The sequence below is a fragment of the Branchiostoma lanceolatum genome, chromosome 11 (genome assembly GCF_035083965.1).
Source record: "Branchiostoma lanceolatum isolate klBraLanc5 chromosome 11, klBraLanc5.hap2, whole genome shotgun sequence".
Taxonomy (NCBI): domain Eukaryota; kingdom Metazoa; phylum Chordata; class Leptocardii; order Amphioxiformes; family Branchiostomatidae; genus Branchiostoma; species Branchiostoma lanceolatum.
In genome coordinates, this window is record NC_089732.1 from 2,316,608 (window position 1) to 2,336,868 (window position 20,261).

General features: G+C 40.9%; 1 protein-coding gene across 1 annotated transcript in view; it reads left to right on the top strand.

The window, feature by feature from the left end:
* The window catches only part of LOC136444496 (solute carrier family 4 member 11-like), a 71,182-nt gene that overhangs the window by 22,559 nt on the left and 28,362 nt on the right, over positions 1–20,261 (top strand). Inside the window, exon 2 of the mRNA XM_066442062.1 lies at positions 19,372–19,643. Within this exon, the coding sequence (XP_066298159.1) occupies positions 19,451–19,643 (193 nt within the window). The 5' untranslated portion in view covers positions 19,372–19,450. The remainder of the gene's footprint in view (positions 1–19,371; positions 19,644–20,261) is intronic.

Below are 20,261 nucleotides of genomic sequence, written 5' to 3' on the forward strand. Positions count from 1 at the left end.
ACGTTTTTCATCTAAATCTTACAACGGGCCGCTTTAACAAACTGAACTTGGGTCACAGGTTGGTAATCATGTAGTATGAACCAGGAAATTATGGTAGATTTGTTATTCCAATCTTACAAGGGTGGCTTTCATAGGAATTAACTAAATTTAGCTTCATAATTTAGACGCTAACATTCAGATGGCGACGTTAGAAGTTCAAAAGAAGCTAGGGGATCATGTTCTCCTTTGGATAATTTGGTCGTATGATCCTGTAAATTATGTTAGATGTATCGTTTGAATCTTACCCCGGTGGCTTTGATAAAAATTAACTAACCTTATCTTCACAATTTAGAGCCTTGCATTCAGATGGCGACGTCAGAAGTTCCCGCCAAAGTGGTTAGATTCTTCCTTGAGAAATTTGGCTGTATGATCCAGTAATTTATGTTAGATGGATCATTCCAATTTTACAACGATGGCTTTCATAGAAATTATCTAAACTTAGCTTCATAATTTAGAGGCTTGCTTTCTTCAAATGATGACGTCAGAAGTTTCCGCCAAAGTGGTTAGATTCTTCTTTGACTAATTTGTTCGCATGATCTTGTAAATTACAAGAATCGCGGCAAATCACAGCGTAAAGGCTCAAATGCTCGGGCAAAAATCTGACTTTCGTCGCGTCGTTTGAGCCTTGAAAAACAAGTTTTGAAGAGATCAACGTATGTCAAAGGTACCGATATCGACTGCTTGATAGCAGAACAATAGCAAGAAACAAAAGAGTGCGATTGTCGAACGGTAGACGCCGTCCCCGCTCCCGAAACTACAATACAAACCCAAAATTTATCCTATAGTTTCGGGTCATTTTACGATAAATTCGGACAAGATTCTATACAATACACCGAACTTTACGATTATGGGCGATACAGTTATACATTGCTTTTATCATTGAGTGGATGGTAAATGGTTTGGTGTTTTGGAATTCTATACAGAAAGACGAAATATACAGAAAAAAGGTATACAAATAATTGGAATCTACTGTATATTACTTCTTAGATCCATCATCCTAATCTTACAACGATGGCCCTCATAAAAATGAACAGAACTTGTATAGTTTCAAAATTTAGAATTTTACATTCAGATGCTAACGTCAAGGTTCCCGCCAAGCGGTCAAGATAACCAGATTTTGGTATTTTGTCCCTATTAAAAAGAAACTAATAGTATGTTAGATCTATCATTCGAAACGGTAACCTTCATACAAATGAACTGAACTTAGCTTCATAGTTTACGACCTTACATTCAGATGTCGACGTCAAAAGTTCGCGCCAAAGTGGTTAGATTCTTCTTTGAGTACTTTGTTTGTATGATCAAGTAAATTATGTTAGAAAACTTTGATATGAATCTTACAACGTTGGCCTTCAGAAAACTGAACTGAAGTTAGCTTCATAATTTACAACCTTGCATTCAGGTGGTGACGTCATAAGTTCCCCTCAAGGTGACCTCATATGTACCTCCTTTTCTCGGAAGAGATGAGATATTCACACACGCCGCATTGCCGAAATTGGTGGATCATAACCAGGACGTGTTGCTCATGATAGAACAGGATTGTGAGCGGCCCTCGCGCGTGCGAGTCATGACAATGAAGGAGGCGGATGTTCGTGTTGATGTTTCTGGAATTTGAAATTATGGCAGCTGTTAGGAAAAGACGCACTACTAGAAGTAGACTCGATCAATTCTCGCACGTTCGGACATAGACAATACTAAGCTTCAACAAAATTCGAGGGATTAATATTTGGTAGCAAATAATCTTCTTGTCTTACGGAGAACAATTTTCAACTTTCAATGTCATCCATTCATTTCATTTTAGAAGACTTTGAATTACATAGCTCTAAGTGAGCAACGTCATCTTGTGCGACTTTAGGTATTTTAGTGTCTTGATTTTTGCAATGAAATATTCAAGTAAGCAAGAAATTCAAATTTTCCAAACGCATTTCGCATGTAATTGTTCTTTTTCGTTTTCAATATTTCTTCTTTTCATTCATCTTAGAATAGAACACTGTGTAATTTACTTCAGGTATCGGGCTATCGCGCCTCAGTTGTTTTAAAAAACTCTATTCGTCAGACCTCCATGGGTAAATTGCACGGCATGTCATGTTGCCGTTATGTAACACATGATGTACGCTCCCCGATGGTTTGCCGGCGGGTATCTGATCTACTTTGATGGTACTCTATCAAGTACTCCTTACTGCGCAATTTTCAGTCCACCAAAACTGGCGCTCATCCTATTCCATTTAGATAACAGTGCCGACAGATTCTTTAGTGACTAGATTTACCAGGTGGGTAAATCATTGCACACAGCCAAATTCCTCTTCTTACCTGCTAGCGTTTTTGGTAGTCTTTGTTTTACATGCTTTAGGGCAATTTATCTCCTAGTCCTGGGAAAATGTTTCCTAGGCCTGATGAATTTGGAATCATCAGCAGATAAGGAGAGAAACTGATATTTTGTACAAAAAAAACTGTTCTTTGACAGGTCTGTTGTTTGGTTCCGTATGAGCACTGTTAATATTTGCTACGGCGTACGGACATTTCTGATGATTACGATACTGCCAGATTCGCTTTGACTAGTTTACCAGGTGGGTAAATCATTGCTCTCAGTCCAATTCCTCTTCTTACCAGCCAACATTTCGATGGTCTTTCCGCTGCCTTCTCCGGGACAGTATACACCTGAGGAATACCTGCAGATGAGGAGACGAATGGACCGATCCCGTCGAACCCCATATCGAACATATCGAACGTATAGAACCCCCTGTTCTGTTTCGAAATAGAACAGGGGGCGGGGCTTATGGTGTTCGGCTGGAACTGGAACAGTCCATTACAAGAAAATCCTGTCTCCTTGGTCTGTTGCTCCAAAAGGAGTACGTTTGATATAAGCCGCGGCGTGCGGACGTTTTTGATGGTTAGCCGGCGGGTATCTCTCCTCCTCTGTGTGCAAGCCTGTCCATTTCTCAGCCTCAGAACACAAAGATTCATAACCGAACTGACAACACCTGACAGAACATTAAAGTCTTCGTGTTCGCGGAAGCGCTGGCCCGGAAAGAGCACCGCAGGCAAGCGTGCTCAGCCGTTAGAACGGCCGGGAATATTTATAGCTTTGTTGAAGGAAACATGTAGTATTAGTAATATCTGTATCTCTGTATCTGTATAGTCGAAGATCACCGCTAGCCCAGGTACCCAGCTGTAAGAAAGGCCAGGAATATTTATAACTTTGTCTAGGGAAATATAACGTTACTGTAATATCTGTATTTTTGTGTGTATCTTTATAGCCGGTATAACCGTCCTTCGGCGTAACACACCAACTTTTACATCTGTATCTGTATAGCAGGTATAACCGCCCTTCAGCGTAACACACTAGCTTCTGTATCTGTATAACAGCTAGAAGGTATAACCGCCCTTCAGCGTAACACACCAGCTTCTGTATCTGTATAGAAGGTATAACCGCCCTTCAGTGTAACACACCAGCTTCTGTATCTGTATAGCAGGTATAACTGCCCTTCGGCGTAACACATTAGCTTCGTAAGTAGTGTGGCCTTAGCTAGATGTATTACTTCGAACAACCTGTCACACCCAAAACCTCAGTCTGCAAACCTAACTCCAGGCATTGCTCAAAGCTGTCTGCTGATGATTCCCCTAATGTGCTTGGTGACAATGAGTTCCACTCTGAGATAGTTCCATGGTTTCATCAGGTTGGTAAATCAATAGATGCTTTCAAAGGATCTTTTAAACACAGCCAAACGTAAGATGAGATACCTGTCAACGTTTTGATTGGTCCTTCTGCTAACTTTCACAGGGCCACATTGAAGTGTTAGTACAGCAATCATTATATTGAAGTTCAGTGTAGAAAACATAACATTGAAATGAAAAAGACAACCGTCAGAATTAGTAACCCCAAAACGGGCGCACAGTTCGTATTTTTATGGCATGATTAGCCATGAGTGTAATTGGAAGTTCCCGCAGGACTAATTATGACATTTCCGTCCCATGATGTCGCAGAAACACATATATCCTGTCCTGCTGTCGTCGGGAACATGCTGAGTATAGATTTATATGTCTAGGATGCAGGGGAGGAATTGTCAAGGGAGTTGGCCGTTACAGACTCATAAATGTACTGTTTAAGACAAGAACGTACTATAGATATACTGTTTAAGACATAATTGCACTGAGGATGAATTACCAAAGGAATGGACGTATTATTTAAGACATAAATATACTGTTTAAATAATTGTACTGACAGAATTCTTAAGAAGTACTGGATACAAATATTTTCTACTTGGTCCAGGCTATCACGATATAGTAATGTACGTAGAAACACCCGATAAATCTATAGATTAGACTTTTTTTACATTTTACGGCATGAATTTGCAATCAAAGATTATTACTATGAAAGTCGCACCGAGATGACGTATCTGTCCCGTAATGTAGCAGAAATGCATCCCTCATGCGAGCTGTCGCGGTAAAAAATGTCGGTGGTTTTATGTCTAACAGAGGTTGAACTGCCAAAGGGGATGTTCGTTTTACGGTCACAAATGTGCTGTTTCAGATTGATAGAATGTACGTGAAACAGCTGGGAAACGACTAGGGGTCCTTTCCGGTGTGAGTGGCTCAAACCTTACAGTCTGGTCCGGGTTGACATCTTCGAAAGGTGATAGTCACCTGTTATGTCAAACCCTCCTCAAATGTGGTAAATTTTGATAGATAAAAAGATGTGGGCTACCGGTAAATGTTGGAGAGGCTTCGTGTGTAGTAGAGAGTGAACTGCCAAGGGAGATGTTCGTTTTACGGTCACAAATGTGCTGTTTGAGACTGATAGAATGTACGTGGAAGAACTAGGAATAGATACAAGTGTTTGCGTTTGTTCTCAGTCCAGGTTCAACAAATGCAGACTGAGTCACATTATTGTTGTGAATAATGTCCAGTATTCGTCTTCGTTCTTGCACTGTGTGTATAGATCTGACCAGGACTACCTGCATATTGTAATATGCGTTCTGCCATGTTGATTTAAATGAATTAACATTCGAAGATAGAAAGATATAGAAAACGCACTTCGTAATGTGATAAAGAAGCGCATCTGCCCTCTAGCGCTGTCGTGTGGTACATTCTGATGATGGTTATATGTCTCTAAGCGACAAGGGGCTGTTCATACTTGAGTCGACTGGAAAATAAGCAGTGTTAGAAATAAATGGATACTTGAATCTAGAGTAGATGCAAAATTAGATGGGAGAAAAGGGGCAAGAGAAGGATAGAGGATGATACAAATATACAAACGTTCTTATAATGCTTTTTCCTTCAGAAGAAAGTCCATTTTGTATCGAGCCCAGAAATTACATTTGCTTTCATCTAAATGGCACCCATGGAAATTGTTACATTCGTACTTCAAACACTTCGACATGCTTATTTCTGCTATGTTGAAATACGGGAATAATGATTGACAGATTGGAAGATAAAAAGATATAGAAAACGCACTTCGTAATGTAATATAGAAGCGCATCTGCCCTCTAGCGCTGTCGCGGAGGACGTTCTGAAGATGGTTATATGTCTCTTAGTAACAAGGGGTTTTTCATTTTGGAGTCGACTGTTAAATAAGCAGTGTTCGAAACCAATGGATACTTGAATCGAGAGTAGATGCAACATTAGATGGGAGAAAAAGTGCGAGTGAAAGAGAAGGGATGATACAGAGATACAAACGTTCTTATAATGCTTTTTTCTTCAGAAGGAAGTCCACTTAGTATCGACCACAGAAATTAACATTTTCTTTCATCTAAATGGCACCCATGGAAATTGTTACCTTCGTACTTCGGAATTATACAATTTAGTTGGTACTGGAAACAAAGGTAAACCGTAAACCACTTAGGTCTATGACATTTTTTCTTTACAACTCCGTTTTGTATCGAACCTGGGAATTACGTTTACTTGCGTACATCGTAATGCCCACTATGGAAGTTGTCATTTTCCTAGTTTGGTATTATCATCTACAATTCAGTTTGTACTGCCTTCAAGAAAAGGTCATTTTGTTCGTGTAGGACATAAACCACTTAGATCTTTGACCTTATTCTGCACGTGGAAGTCCGTTTGGTATCGACCTAGGAAATAACATTTGCTTCTATCTAAATGTCATGAATGGAAATTGTTAATTTCATATCATAAAACTTATTAGTTCGTACCAGAAGCCTTTATCTTAAGATAATAGAATTGTTACTTTCTAAATTTGGTATCATCATACACTTCAGTTCTGCCTTGAGACAAAGTTTATTTTTGCTCATCCCTGTATTGTTGACTAGAAACCACTTAACCACTTTATCTTTGACCTTTTAAATTACAAAGAAGTCCGTTTTGAAATTACCTAGAAATTACCTTTACTTCTATCTGAATGTCATGAATGGACATTGTTAATTTGATATCATAAATGCATTAGTTTGTAGCTGAAGCGACCTCTCAAACATATTATCTTTTTTTTCAAAAGGAAATTCATTTCGCATCAAACCTAGGAATTACATTTGCTCTTATCTAAATAACATCAAGGAAATTATTGTTTTCTTATTTTGGTATGATTATAAATTAATGCTCGTTCCATGCGATTACCATTATAATGAGTATGATATCACAGGAAAGGAAATCACACAAGCTTTCCAATTATATATATTACACTGAAATTGATAAACGAACAACGGAAATATGATCGACCAAAGTTAAGTTTCAAAACTTTATATGCCAAGTTTAGCTCTATGACCTTCTTCTAAAAGAAAAAAAAGGTTTATTTTATCGACCCCAGAAATTGCATTTCCTCCCTCCAAATGCAATGACCTTTTTATGTGCGTACATTTTAGTGATTACTAATAACAACATTGTTCCAAAGGTTATACTGCTGTTCTATATAGAAGTATACATCTACATGTATACTTCAACTATAACATTTTCTTTAAAAGAAAGTCTGTTTTGCATCGTCCCCAGAAATTACAATTCCTCCCCTCCAAATACAATGACTCGCCCACTAGCCCACATACCAGCTTCACCCGTCAATACTTATCTCAAACAGCTTTCATCAAATATGTATCTATCGTGTTCCCTAGTTGGAGAAATCGCTTTTATATTGGATTAGGAATCATAACGACGGGCGGTATCTCAGAGTCAGACGGTAGAATCGGGAGGGCTGACAGGGGTCAGGATGTAAGTGGATGTGTATCAGGGAAACCAACAGTGATGTCTCTTGTTGCAATATTTCTGCACGGACGTTGATGTATCACTCGTACATTTGTAAATACCGTCTGGTTTTGCCTTTATAATTGAAATAGTCTTGCAAGTTCTTTTCCTGGGGCTAATTGCAAGTACATAGAATAAACTTTGACTTTTGTAAAATGAAAAGGACGGACAGTGATCTCTTGTTGCAATATTTCTGCACGGACGTTGATGTATCACTCGTACGTTTTGGAAATACGTTTTGGTCTCGTCTTTATAATTGGAAGTGTATTGCAAGTTCCTGCCAGTAGTCTAATTGCAAGTACGTGTAATAAACTTTGACGTTGTGATATCTTGTTGCAATTTTTCTGCACGAACGTCGATGTATCACTTTTGTTGATATCGTGTGGTCTCTTCTTTTTAATTGAAAGTTCTTTTCCGGAGTCTAATTGCAAGTACGTGTAACAAAACTTTGACTTTGTAACATAAAAAGGACGGACAGACAATGACGAACAGTACATCACCCGAGTGCTCTAGTCTAACTACTGGCACTAAATTCTAACTTATTAGGTTCGACTTCTTTTTCCGGGACTGAGGTAAATGAAAACCGCACTCTCCGTTGTGTTTTATTAAACGAGACGATGTTATTCGCAGCATGATGTTCTTGAGAATTAGCATGGACAGTTAGATTATTAATCATTTTTAATAAAGTAGTTTAGTTCTTTACAATTTTCAAATATTAATGATAATTCAACTGCCATGCCTGTTCAGGCCACCACACATGTTACAATTGTCGCGCAATTAAGTTCTTAATACGCTTAATGACAGTTACTCAAGCAACTGGATAAAATTTGAAACAAACGTTTCACTTTCAGACAGCATCCGCTGTCTTTCGTCAGTGACTAAATGGAAGAACTAGAGAATAAGTTTATCCCAAAACACTGAATTGATATGTTAATGAGCTTAAGACAAGTTAGGATGGTCCAATAGAAGACTAAGTCAAGATGGATATCTTATCTTCATCAACGTTAAGTTCTTTATCTTTATAAAACGAACGGTCCCGCAGACTAGGCTTGCGAGTTTCACCTTTATTGATTTTCCCGGCTGGCTCCAGACATGACATCAACAGTCGGAGTCACTGACGAAAAGTAGTGGATGCTACTTGAAACGTCTGACCGTTTCCAAAATCATATCCAGTTGTTTGAGTAACTGTTTTTTTTTTGGCGTAACAGTCGGAGTCGTTCCCGCCGCGAGCACGTGTGCGGGAAACTAAGGCGTGTTCCCGTCAGTACTGGATGAAACAAGAAGGTTATGTTTTCGGTGGCGTTTGTTTGAAAAATACGTAGCTATCAATGGATTGGTACGTGGTCACCTATCGAAGATGCGGTCATATGTTGGGCCCCCTGGCGACTTTAATTGGCACTGCAATGAAACTTTTGGGTCTTATTCTGGACCTGCTTTGGTCATTATCTTTATCTAGTTAAGTATCTCCCTTCTGCAAATACGCCTACGTGTCGATTAAGGCCCGTATTTCCGATCATTCACTGTAGAATGAATCGCGACATTTTTAGAACGACTCAATTACATTGTACACGTCATTGTAGCTTAAGCCTAACGAATTCTGTCCAGATTCATCAGAGAAGATTGCACTACAGATACCATCTTAGATAGCGAGAGTCCGGCTTTATCGTCAGAAATGGCCGTGAGTTAAGACACAACTTTTGATGTTTGCGTGTCGCCAAATGTTCTTCCGAACATCTTCCGAACATCTTCATTGACGTCATTGGAATCAACCAATGGGACACGAGAACAGCAGCTCTTGCCGTGTACGCTCTCCACCAATCACGCGCACGGCACAGAAAAGATCGTATCTCGCAAGGTGCCCATTCAGACGTAAGGCTGCTCAAAGCAAGTGTCAGATGTGAATCTTAAGACATACGTCTTACACACAAGCATCATGACCCGTTTTCTTCCGGCACCAGTCTTGCAAGCCGAAGTAGTTCGAAAGCTGAACCTGGCTACGCTTCGGGACTGGTTCAGCAGCTAGCGGCTCTGTTCCTTCTCCGTTTAAGCAAGCGTCATGATCTATTTTTCTTGAGACGCCCCTCTTGCAAGTCGAAGTAGTCCGAAAGGTGAACCTGGCTACGCTTCTGGAATGGCTCAGCAGCTAGCGGCTCTCCCTCTTCTCCGTTAGTGGGTCAGTAGTGCCAATCCCGCGGCTTTTGTCTCCATCCTCTTACACGTCGTCTGCTAGAGGGATCTGAATTCCTCGGGACGTAAGTTGCCGTCTACTGCTCCTTGTGCTTGTGGATAAGAGCAGCGGGCTTTCACGCACATGGAACCTGTTCAGTGAGACTTGTACTAGTGACCGCCTCTGCGTAAGGACCACCTGGCCCTTGTGGACACTTTTCGGTGGTTATTTTAGGGATTTGGTGGCTAATTAGGCTAATTTTACATCGCCTTGGCGTTAAGAGTCCTGTCTGAAGTGGCCACCTGTCTACTGTGACCTTTTTGTTCAAGTCCATTGACTGGTCGCTATAGACAGGTTTGACTATATGTATTGTAAAGGTAGGAAAGCAATTATCATTTATCGCGACGAAGATCTGTGCTTTCTCAAGGAGATATTAATGCAATACCAGGAGCCCAAAATATACATTTTTTTGCCTGAAAATGGGGGAAAATCCCTTAAAATTAATTCTGGGCGGAAATTTAGATGCCGTCATATTCATATTTGTTACATTCAACTGCATGTGTGCCAAATTCGGTGCTTTTAGACAAATTTGCACAATTTTTCAGCTATGTAAGTAACTGGACTAAATGTAGCTTCGCTACGGCCAGCGTTTACAACCAAGCACACTGGGTCACCCTAGTCTCCTCGATAAGTGTGCTGGGCTCTTTTACGTGCTCAGGTTTGACGCCCTGGGCTCTCCCATAGCATCATAAGTACATGATGGTAATTTATAGCCTGAGGCTCCCGAATAGTACACATACATGATCATACATAGTGATATCTTCAATAGAACGAATGGACGGACTCTTTCAAAATTTTCTCCAGTTGCTTGAGTGACTGTCTTTTGGCAGAAGTAATTGTTGGTCTGACTTACAAAAAAACACATTAGCATCCGTCCTTCGTGATGAAACAATGTGAGGTTAGCTTTCTCTCAGAGCTAACACTGAGTTAAAATACAGGTCAGTTTTCTTGACCTCTTTTATCCGGCAGTACTTTCAGCCCTTTAACGCAGCGTCGTCCGTTTTACAACCGGCTTTCGCGAAGCTTACGTCACAGAAATTGCACTGCCACAACCGTAATCCTAACCGCACAATGCTCTGAATGTTTTAACGTGAAGAGGCATTGACTAGAATACATGCCTTCATTTTGGCTTTTGTTATCTAAGTAAGATTACTACTGGGGTTCACGAATTATCAGTTTTTCTTCAGTTGTTTTATTTATTCTACAGTTCTTTTCATGTCGTTACATGCATGTTATTGGATGGCATTCTATTGACCTTTATGATGTTATGTATGTGGCTGTTTGACATTATGTTTGTTGATATTGCTACACTAACCGGAGTCCCGTTTAGGGTAGTCGGGTATTGGGTTCCCAGCACGTTAAATTACGTATGTGTAGTACCGGATACCCCTATGCCAGCCTCTGTCTTAGATGTCCCGTAGCGTCATATCCTTAAGACTAGTCGACCTGAAGACTCCTTTGATATGCATCTTCTGCGTCTTTGAACGCTTAAGGGACGGACCAAGAACAATCACGTTGGTGTTGAAAAATGAGGAAAAAGGGACTTAAGTTATAAACAAATATGTTCGATAAAATCAGCAGAATAAATGCTGAGCTACAGCAACGTGAAATACATTACTAACTGTTGACTGAAGATAAGTGTACCGACAGTTTACACCCACACTGGGTTGTTTCTGGTCGGTCCCTTTTTAACCACGACTGCTTGGATCACGACGCTCACGTCTGTGTTCCCGTCAAAACGCCAGGTACGTATCTAATAATGTCGCTGTTATACGTGTGTGAGGTGGAGGATTTTCCACAATAGTCTTGCCGTGTTTTAGAAGCACCATTGCGAAGTGGCTGCTACTTAATGTGATGGTCTAGTCGGGAGTCGCAAATATGGCCGCATATATAAATCCTATTTATATATGTTATATATATATCTTCATATAGAATGTAGGCCTGCCTTGTATACTGTTGTTTGTTTCTAAGCTTGCAATTACGAATTAGACCTTTGGCCAAAGAATTACCAAAACGTTAGTTTATTTGTAACACTTTGGCCAGGTATATGTGCGCCTGTAATATTCTTGTTGTGTGGATTGAAGTAGAGGGTTTCTCCTAATACTATAGTAATAGCCTGCCGTGTTTTAGAAGCACCATTACGAAGTGGCTGGTACCTTATGTGATGATCTAGTCGTGACTCAGGTAAAGTATGTTACGTTTGAGTTGTAGAAATGGCCGAATGACCATTGGTACAGTTTTGAAACACGAGAATTATGTATACGGCCGTCTTTTCGAAGAACTAGCGCGTTCGAGCAGATACATGATGTTATAGTCCAGTCGTGATTCACGTATTACGGTGATATTTTAACCCATTTATGGGCCCAGTTACATATATCTGCTATCGTAAAGATAAAGCTAGGTTCAATAATTCTTTCAGTAGTACAGGAGCCCATAAAGGTCATCATTCATAATTAAATAGTCAATCTTATTCATAACTGTTTCAAACGTTGTTCCGAAATAAATGAGTCCTTCTAAGTCAAAGAAGACTCCGATTTGTATCTAGATTTCCTCTCTATGGTGGAGAAAGAACACTTCTAAATTGAAGCATAATGGGGAATTTATACGCTCTAAATTCCACTACTTGCAAATTAGCAGACTAATCAGCAATATGCAAATAGTAGGCAATTACCGTACAGCATACAGTACTGTAAAGGCAGAAATGTTCGCGGTTTTCGCGGTGATATTTCAGCGCGAACTGGAAACCAACGCGAAACGTTTTGCCCACCGATGATTGTAGCGCTACTATTGTTTCAAACGCGAACTTAAAACCACCTCAAACGCTCCATTTTCTCCCTACCGCGAAATAAAAACCACCGCAAACTTAAATACATTTACAGTAGCCACTTGCATGGATTGGTTTCATTCGAATTTCAGCCACGTCACTGCACTTGTCGACTTGCACCAGGCCTGTAGCAAGAGTTTTCAGTAGACTTTAATCAAAGTCTGAGTAGCCCTAAGGGCTGAGAATATAACCTTATTAGAACATTCTTCCCAGGTTGCATGTAAATATTCCATTTGACTATCAGCAACTTGCAATAAGTCCTCTAGCAACATTTTCAGCAGACTTTAATCAAACTTTTTAAAGCGTATCGGGCCTTTAGGGCTGAGAATTTCACCTTATTAGAACATTCTTCCCAGGTTGCATATAAATATTCCATTTGACTATCAGCCATGTTACTTGTCGACTTGCAACCAGTCCTCTAGCAAGAGTTTTCAGTAGATTTTGATTAAAGCGTATCGGGCCTTTAGGGCTGAGAAGTGCACCTTATTAGAGCATTCTTCCCAGGTTGCATGTAAATATTCCATTTGACTATCAGCCATGTTACTTGTCGACTTGCAACCAGTCCTCTAGCAAGAGTTTTCAGTAGATTTTGATTAAAGCGTATCGGGCCTTTAGGGCTGAGAAGTGCACCTTATTAGAGCATTCTTCCCAGGTTGCATGTAAACATTCCATTTGACTATCAGCCATGTTACTATGCGGCTTGCAATCAGTCCTCTAGCAGGATTTTCAGTAGACTTAAATCAAAGTGTGAGTAGCCCTTAGGGCTGAGATGTTCACATTATTGGAGAATCCTTCTCAGCCTTATCTCAGCTTATCTTTGTTCTCAATATTAGCGTGGCTTTGAGTTATCAATAAGTCTCAGACAGTGTTTGATATCTTAATGAAAATCGTCTGAGCCTAACGTACGTAGGGTATTACAGTAAAGACCCAAGCTTAGGTATATACAAGGAAACATTAGCGCCTGTCTGCTGTTTTTCTTTATTTTCTGAACAGTCTTTTAGACTCAGTTGATTTTATTCCACCCCCGTAACTGATATGCCGAGGTCTGAAATTGAATGCGTTCGTGTATATTTATGATAATATTGATGTCAATTCTGTATTCATAACAAGAAATTGTAGATATTGAGATAAAAACAACAACTTTCAAATTGCAATTTTGTGTTTTGTGTTTTGAATTTTTGTTTGCTTATTACAGTAAAGACCTGGGGTTAGGTATATACAAGGAAACATAAGCGCCTGCTATTTTTCTGTATTTTCTGAACAGTCTTTTAGACTCAGTTCATTTTATTCCACCCACATTACTGATATGCCGAGGACTGAAATTGAATACGTTCGTGTATATTTATGATAACATTGATGTCAATTCTGTATTCATAACAAGAAATTGTAGATATTGAGATAAAAACAACAACCTTCAAATTGCATTTTTGTGTTTTGTTTGGTTATTATAGTAAAGATCTGAGCTTAGGTATATACAAGGAAGACATTAGCGCCTGTTGTTTTTCCTTCATTTTCTAAACAGTCTTTTAGATTCAGTTGATTTTATTCCGCCCACATAGCTGATATGCCGAGGTCTGAAATTGAAGTACGTTGTTATCATTGTATTCATGTCGATTGTGTGTTTATATAAGAATTGTATATGCAAAGATGGGCACAACGACCTTCTCCCCTTGCATCATTTTTGTGTCTTAAGTTTTTGTTTACGTTTTTTGTGCGATATACGTCTGTCCGTTGTAGACGTGGCAACGAACCTGCAAAATTATAAATATTCACCAAATACCCGTAGAGGGACTACCTGAATCATAAACAAACGAATGGAGAGACATATACTTTTTTGGACTGCGATCTCAGGGTCTCAAGACCACCTGCCTTCTCGCCAAATATAACCGCGCCACCTGTTCCGTTGCCACGGCAACGCGAATATCGTTTGCCCGTTGCCATGGCGACGACATTTCGGTTTAACCATCAGGTCGCCCCCTGCTTAAACGTGCTTCCCGCAAAGCCAGTCTTGCCCGGCGGTGTGGAAAGCTTTTAGTAAAACCCACAGTAAAACCTGTGCTGAATCAGGCGGGATTCAGATGGGCATCGGATATTGTGGGGCATCGTGACATGGAGGGGGCATCTCAGACTGTAAATGTTGTTTTCTTGACGGAGTTTGATTGTCGACAAGTCGTTGTGAATTTTGACAGTGAGATCATGCTGTAAATGGTACCTGCTAAGACCTGGTATCTACTGATCAAAACGTATTTATATCTGGCAATTCTGAAATAGAATACAACTGCAAGGAAGCAATAGCGTCTGTGCGATTCGTGGTTGTTACTTCGGTAAAACGGATGTATTATTTTGGGTCTGTGCGCGCGCGCGCGCTTGTGTGTCCGTTCTTTGTGCGCGCGTTTGTGCGTGTGTGTCTGTTTGTGTGTGTGTGTGTGTGTGTGTGCGTGCGTATGTGCGCGCGCGTGTCTGTTTGTGCGTGTGTGCGCGCGCGCGTGTCTGTATGTGCGTGTGTGCGCGCGCGCGTGTCTGTTTGTTTGTTTATTGTTCCAGATGTATAAGTGGTCAGAATAACTTAATGACATCTATATATGGATTGTAACGATATCAAACATGACATCAAACCCCATTAGCTACGTTCGCCCTCGAGCTAAAGCCCCTGTCACACTTGTGCGTATATACAAGTCCGTATGAGCTGCGTATCAACATGTTTTTGGTTTAGGTTAAGTTTGCAGCCGAAGTAGTGATTTCTTAGGCTCGATCACTAGGCTACACAACGGTGGATCAAAGTAAAAAACATATTTTCCCCGCAAACCTTACTTAAACCCAAAAAAATGGTAATGCACAACTCACGCGCACTTGAATATACGCACACGTGTGACAGGGCCCTAAGTGACGCCGCTAGATTGGATACGCTTAGGGGCAGAGCGCTGTTGAGCTTGACTCGTCTGTTGCGCACTGGCGCTGATACTGACTGATACTAGCGCGCACTACAGGGTGATCACCAAGTAGTAGGTACCAAAAACTGTTGCAGCTTTGGGAATTTGAACAATACCATCAAATATGTACCAGGAGCAACCTATACATAAAGACCACCTGATCATTGATAAACAGTCACACCTGTACTAATGGCCATTGTACATAAGGACCACCTGGCCATTAATATACAGGCAGACCTGTACTAGTGACCACCTCCACTTTACCATTGTGGCTACTTTTTACTTGTCCCTTAGATTATTGTTAACTTAGACTTCTATAAGTTATTCTATTCTAACTAGATTTTTATTACCGTCTTTATAATTACTGTATCTTATTATTTGAACTAGACTGATATCTCAGCTATACGAAATGACAATCTAATACTGTATATAGTTTATCTTTAATCCATTAATACCACGTTTCCTGAGATTAGTCCTTGAACCAAAATTCGCAATAAAGTTTTGACGCCTCCTGCCGTGCTATGTGCGGTAATACTGTCGTGATGAGCGCCCACCTAGCGTTTAATGGTAGCCATCGGAGTCTCATATTACCAGGAAAACTTAAGTGGTAATTTGATAGCGGCAGGGGAGGGGTGTAAATGGATATCGGGGACTCTACGGGATAGAAGTGCTCAGCAAACCACTTATGTGAGCGCGCTGATTTCATTTGTATTAGCAGGAGCGCAATTTGGGCCACAGCTAGATATCCGAGCCGGTATACTGTAATTCTTGTTTCCTTCACTGTAACTTTATGTTCACTGTTTTCACAGTCACCTCTGTACTGTGAACTTATCATCACCCTGTAAAACCTGTTGTAATTACTTATGATTCCTTCACACATCCATTCTGTAAATCACTTGTCGCCACCGTGAAGTTAAAGCTCAGTGGAAGTGTACATTTTTCTTACGCCGTGAAGATAAAGTGAGTTACAGTAAGCTTTTAAGGTAAAATAAATAGTCCTATATTGAAGAGGGCGTTTCGCTTTAAAGGTTAGTTTAATATCAAATCGGCACAAAGGTTTGGAAACTCAGCGTTCGGCGATTTGATAGCGCTCTCATAGAATTTCATCGAAAACATACGACTCTTTTTACATTTTGTGTGTTTTGCTGTCTTTTTGGGCATACTTGTACGTTTTGAACGATATTCCCATTATAAATTCAAGGGAAACACAAATCCAGTTTAGGACGCAGTGAGGCCACCAACGTTATACATCATAGGTGCACCGCCGTACAAAATTAAGTCCTTGTATCCACAAATTTGGCAGATCGTTCTGTTCACCAGTCAACCTTGTAGCAGTCAAGCCCCAGAGTGACGTCACGGCTGTGCAGGGGGATTGTAGCCAATCGCGCGTCCGTAATGTAGCAGTAATGGTTTCTATCAACGTCAATGTAGCAATAATTGTCTCCACGTCTCAGCGGGAGGAACGCTACAATAAAAGATTGATAGATTCATAATGCGAGTTCACGTAGGCGTGGTGCCGTGGAGATTTATAGAATAGATATGTGAGGGAAAACCCGTAGGATGTTATCAAAGATTTAATACCGTTGTTGGGAGAGCAAAAAACGAAGAATGTCGAATGAAATAAGTTTCAACCTGACATGAACTGATCGCACGTAATGCATAGTGCAGAGCATTTGATAGCAATTGCAATTCGTTGGTCAAGCTATGATATAAAACAAAGAAAAAGTCGTTTCATAATTCATTTTTATAGATGTGTGTTTACATTGTAGTTACGTAGGCTTGATTTTATTAGAGTACGATTGAGTTTCTTGTGCGATGATACAAAACATACTTTCACAATTCATTCTAAGACAATTTTTTTCTAGCAGGCAAAACATTAAGGAACGCACTGATGGCAAAAATTCAGACTTGTTTAGCTTTAAGCTTCATGTTTAGCACAGTCGTTAAAGCGTAGTCTGATAGAGGCCGAGTAGCATATCAGTGGCACTGGCTGAAAAATGATGCCAAGACGACTTGACGCAACCTTCAAGACATCTTGACGCAACCTTCAAGACGTCTTGACGCAGCCTTCAAGACATCTTGACGTAACCGTGTATGTTTTCGTTTGTACGTACGTCAGGAAAAATAAGTCTACGTCGCGCAAGATTCGATTTTCCTTACCATGAAAAATTACGGGCATAACTTGTGTCGTCGGCGCCAAAAGTGCGTCAGGCCGCGGCGCGCAGATGTTGACACGCCAACAGTAGTCTCAAGTAGACTAACTACGCTGACTTTAAGCCCCTATCTCAAGCCCCTGTCACACTTGTGCGTATATTATACAAGTCCGCATGAGTTGCGTATTAACATGTTTTTGGTTTAGGTTAAGTTTGCAGCCGAAGAAGTAATTTCTTTGGTTTGATAACTAGACTGCTCAACGGTGAGTCATAGGAGAAAATAATTTCCTCCCCGCAAGTGCCGCGGGTCCAGTGAGATAGGGGCTTATTAATAGGGAGAATGGTTTCCCTACGGGAGTTTGGCCACAATAGTTTTTCATTGGCCATGCGCAGTTACTCGAAGAGGGAAATGTCAACGTTCCCGCGGACTAACTCTCCTGGTCAATTACTACCCTATTGCCAAACTCTACTATCCATACCCCAGTAGGAAGGCCTGGTGGAGGCTACGCAAACAGAGATGAAAACAAGCGTAACCCGCTTTAAATGGCGACCACAAACAGAGGGAAACGATTCATATTAATTGGACAAATAACTTGTCAGCGTCGGATTGAAAGCAAATATTTATATTTCTTTGAAAGATAAACAAAACACGTTGAAAGGTACAAAAATAGATCGTTTGAATACACCATTCGATGCCACATAAGCTTACTGAAAGCCCAAACATTAAAAAAAGATGTGCTTGGGAAATAAGAATATATGTAGCAGTCCTTGTTCAAGTTGTTGAAGGGGATTGTTTTGAAAGAGTTCGGATGGTTGTAGCGAGATTGGCGTGGGTTTAGCTGCAAGTATGCGTCGACCGGCATGGCCAGGAGGCCCTATCTAGCATTTAAAGAGAAGTACAGCCATCAATAAAATCATGTCTGCATGGCCTTACCCGAACCCCCTCAACCGGAAGTCGGGTCATCCCAGGCCGTCCATGACGCACTCGCGATGTTCAGCGGGCTCCCACTCTCTGACGTCACACCCGCGCTCTCCAACTTTCCCCGTTGACATGGTTAATTGCTTATCCGCGATTTCTTTGAACCTGGCACTGATTGGGCCAGCAGGGATTTTCCGCCTTCCGTTTGAGTTCGATTCGCTGATTGCCTGATTCTGTCCGTGCTGAATACAGATTTTCACTAGTGGAAGAATAACTCTTCTGTAAGCTAAAACTGGATAGGATCACTTTCCTTTCCTTGTTTTAGCAACAGCGTTTAACGAAAGGAGGCTTGACACTGACATTGAAATTCTGACAACGGTCTGTGGTTGTAAGATTTTAGTGGATAATAGACCTGGATACGTTGATGAAGGACCTAAACGTCGGGAGTTCGACTCCCGGTTATTGTCGCTCACTAGCGCTACTGGAATGGGTTGCAGACTTGCCGTTCTTAGAACGGGACGTTACGACGTGGGTCCACTGTTAAGTGTGCTTGTCGATAAGAGCTAGGGGAATAAACATGTAAATACTGTACAGAGCATCTGTCTTCTCTGTCACGACCAGTGGAAGACTAGCTCTTCAGTCAGATAAAACTCGTTCAAGATCACAGACTGGCATTTCTTTCTTTCGAAGCAAAAGTTTCGAGAATCCGTCTTTTTTCAGCTACCATTACGGCCACACACACATACTCAGTACTTAACGGCATAGCCAATTTTTTAAAGCACATACTTGTTCTGTTCTGTACCCAAAACAGCCCTAACTTTGCGCACCTCAAGTCTTTACGTAAGCTTACATAAGAACTCGCCAGGTACGCAATAGCGCTGTTGTTGTGATCCTGGCAGTTAAAGCCAATTGAAGAGAGAAGGGGCGATCGTTTTGCCTGATTCGGTGTAGATTGACCGAATCGGATTACGTACGATACTTTTAGCTACCTCAAACAAAAGTACTTCATTTGTTCCGTCTGTTTGCAAACATTCCTCCTCTGTTTACCTTCCATCGCTCATAATAGTTGTTTTCTTCACGTGCCTTTATCACAGGTTGAAACCGAAGACGGCGCGGAGAAATCCTAGAAGACGTTTTGGAGATTGAGAAGTCTTGGCGGGAGTGGCAGAAGAAATGTCGGACGGCGACGCCAACACCCACCGTCCAGAGCAGCTAGAACTCGGAGCTATAGACGTCGCTGCACTGGAGGAAGAAGACGCGAACTCGCCGCCGAACTTTACCGACGTTGCGCCGTTGTCGGCGCTCGTCAGACCGATTCCGCAGATCGACGAAACGCCGCCGTCGCCCGTCATTAACGGGAATATAGGTACGTCATGAACGTCGACGTTTTCTTGTCTCCAAATAGACGTGTGGCTCTAGTTTGTTATGCACGTCTTTTCCAACATTTTGCAGGTCACTCTAAAGGCAATCAATCGAACAGGCAAACAGAAATATTACTAGAAACAGACATATCACTAGAAAAGCTTAAAGAACAAACCTAAGCCGCACATCTTTTTATTGACTACGCAGCAGATGAATGGTTTGATCTTGATTATGTTCGTCTTTTCCCTCGTTCTGTACTCCTTAATTCAAGCTACAAATTTATTCATCATTTGTCCGATTGCGAGGCGACTAGAGAAACATAACGCTCAGTTGGATTAAGGTACAGAACACTACAAAAAGATGTACCAACACAAGTAGATGTCATGCCTCTGCTTGGAGACTGTGGTACTCTACACCGCCCTTTAAGGCACGGCAGCAACAACAACGCCACTCACATCGTACCTGCGTTCGTGTGTTGTTCGTAGTTATAGTTCAAAATTTGATGGATGGTACTCTGGTTCACATTCTTTAAATGTCAAGCTCTCGGTCAAGTGGCCTTGTGTTGGGATAGACTGCGGTGACATAAATTCTAAACAAGCATTACTTGTCTTTTTATGTTGAT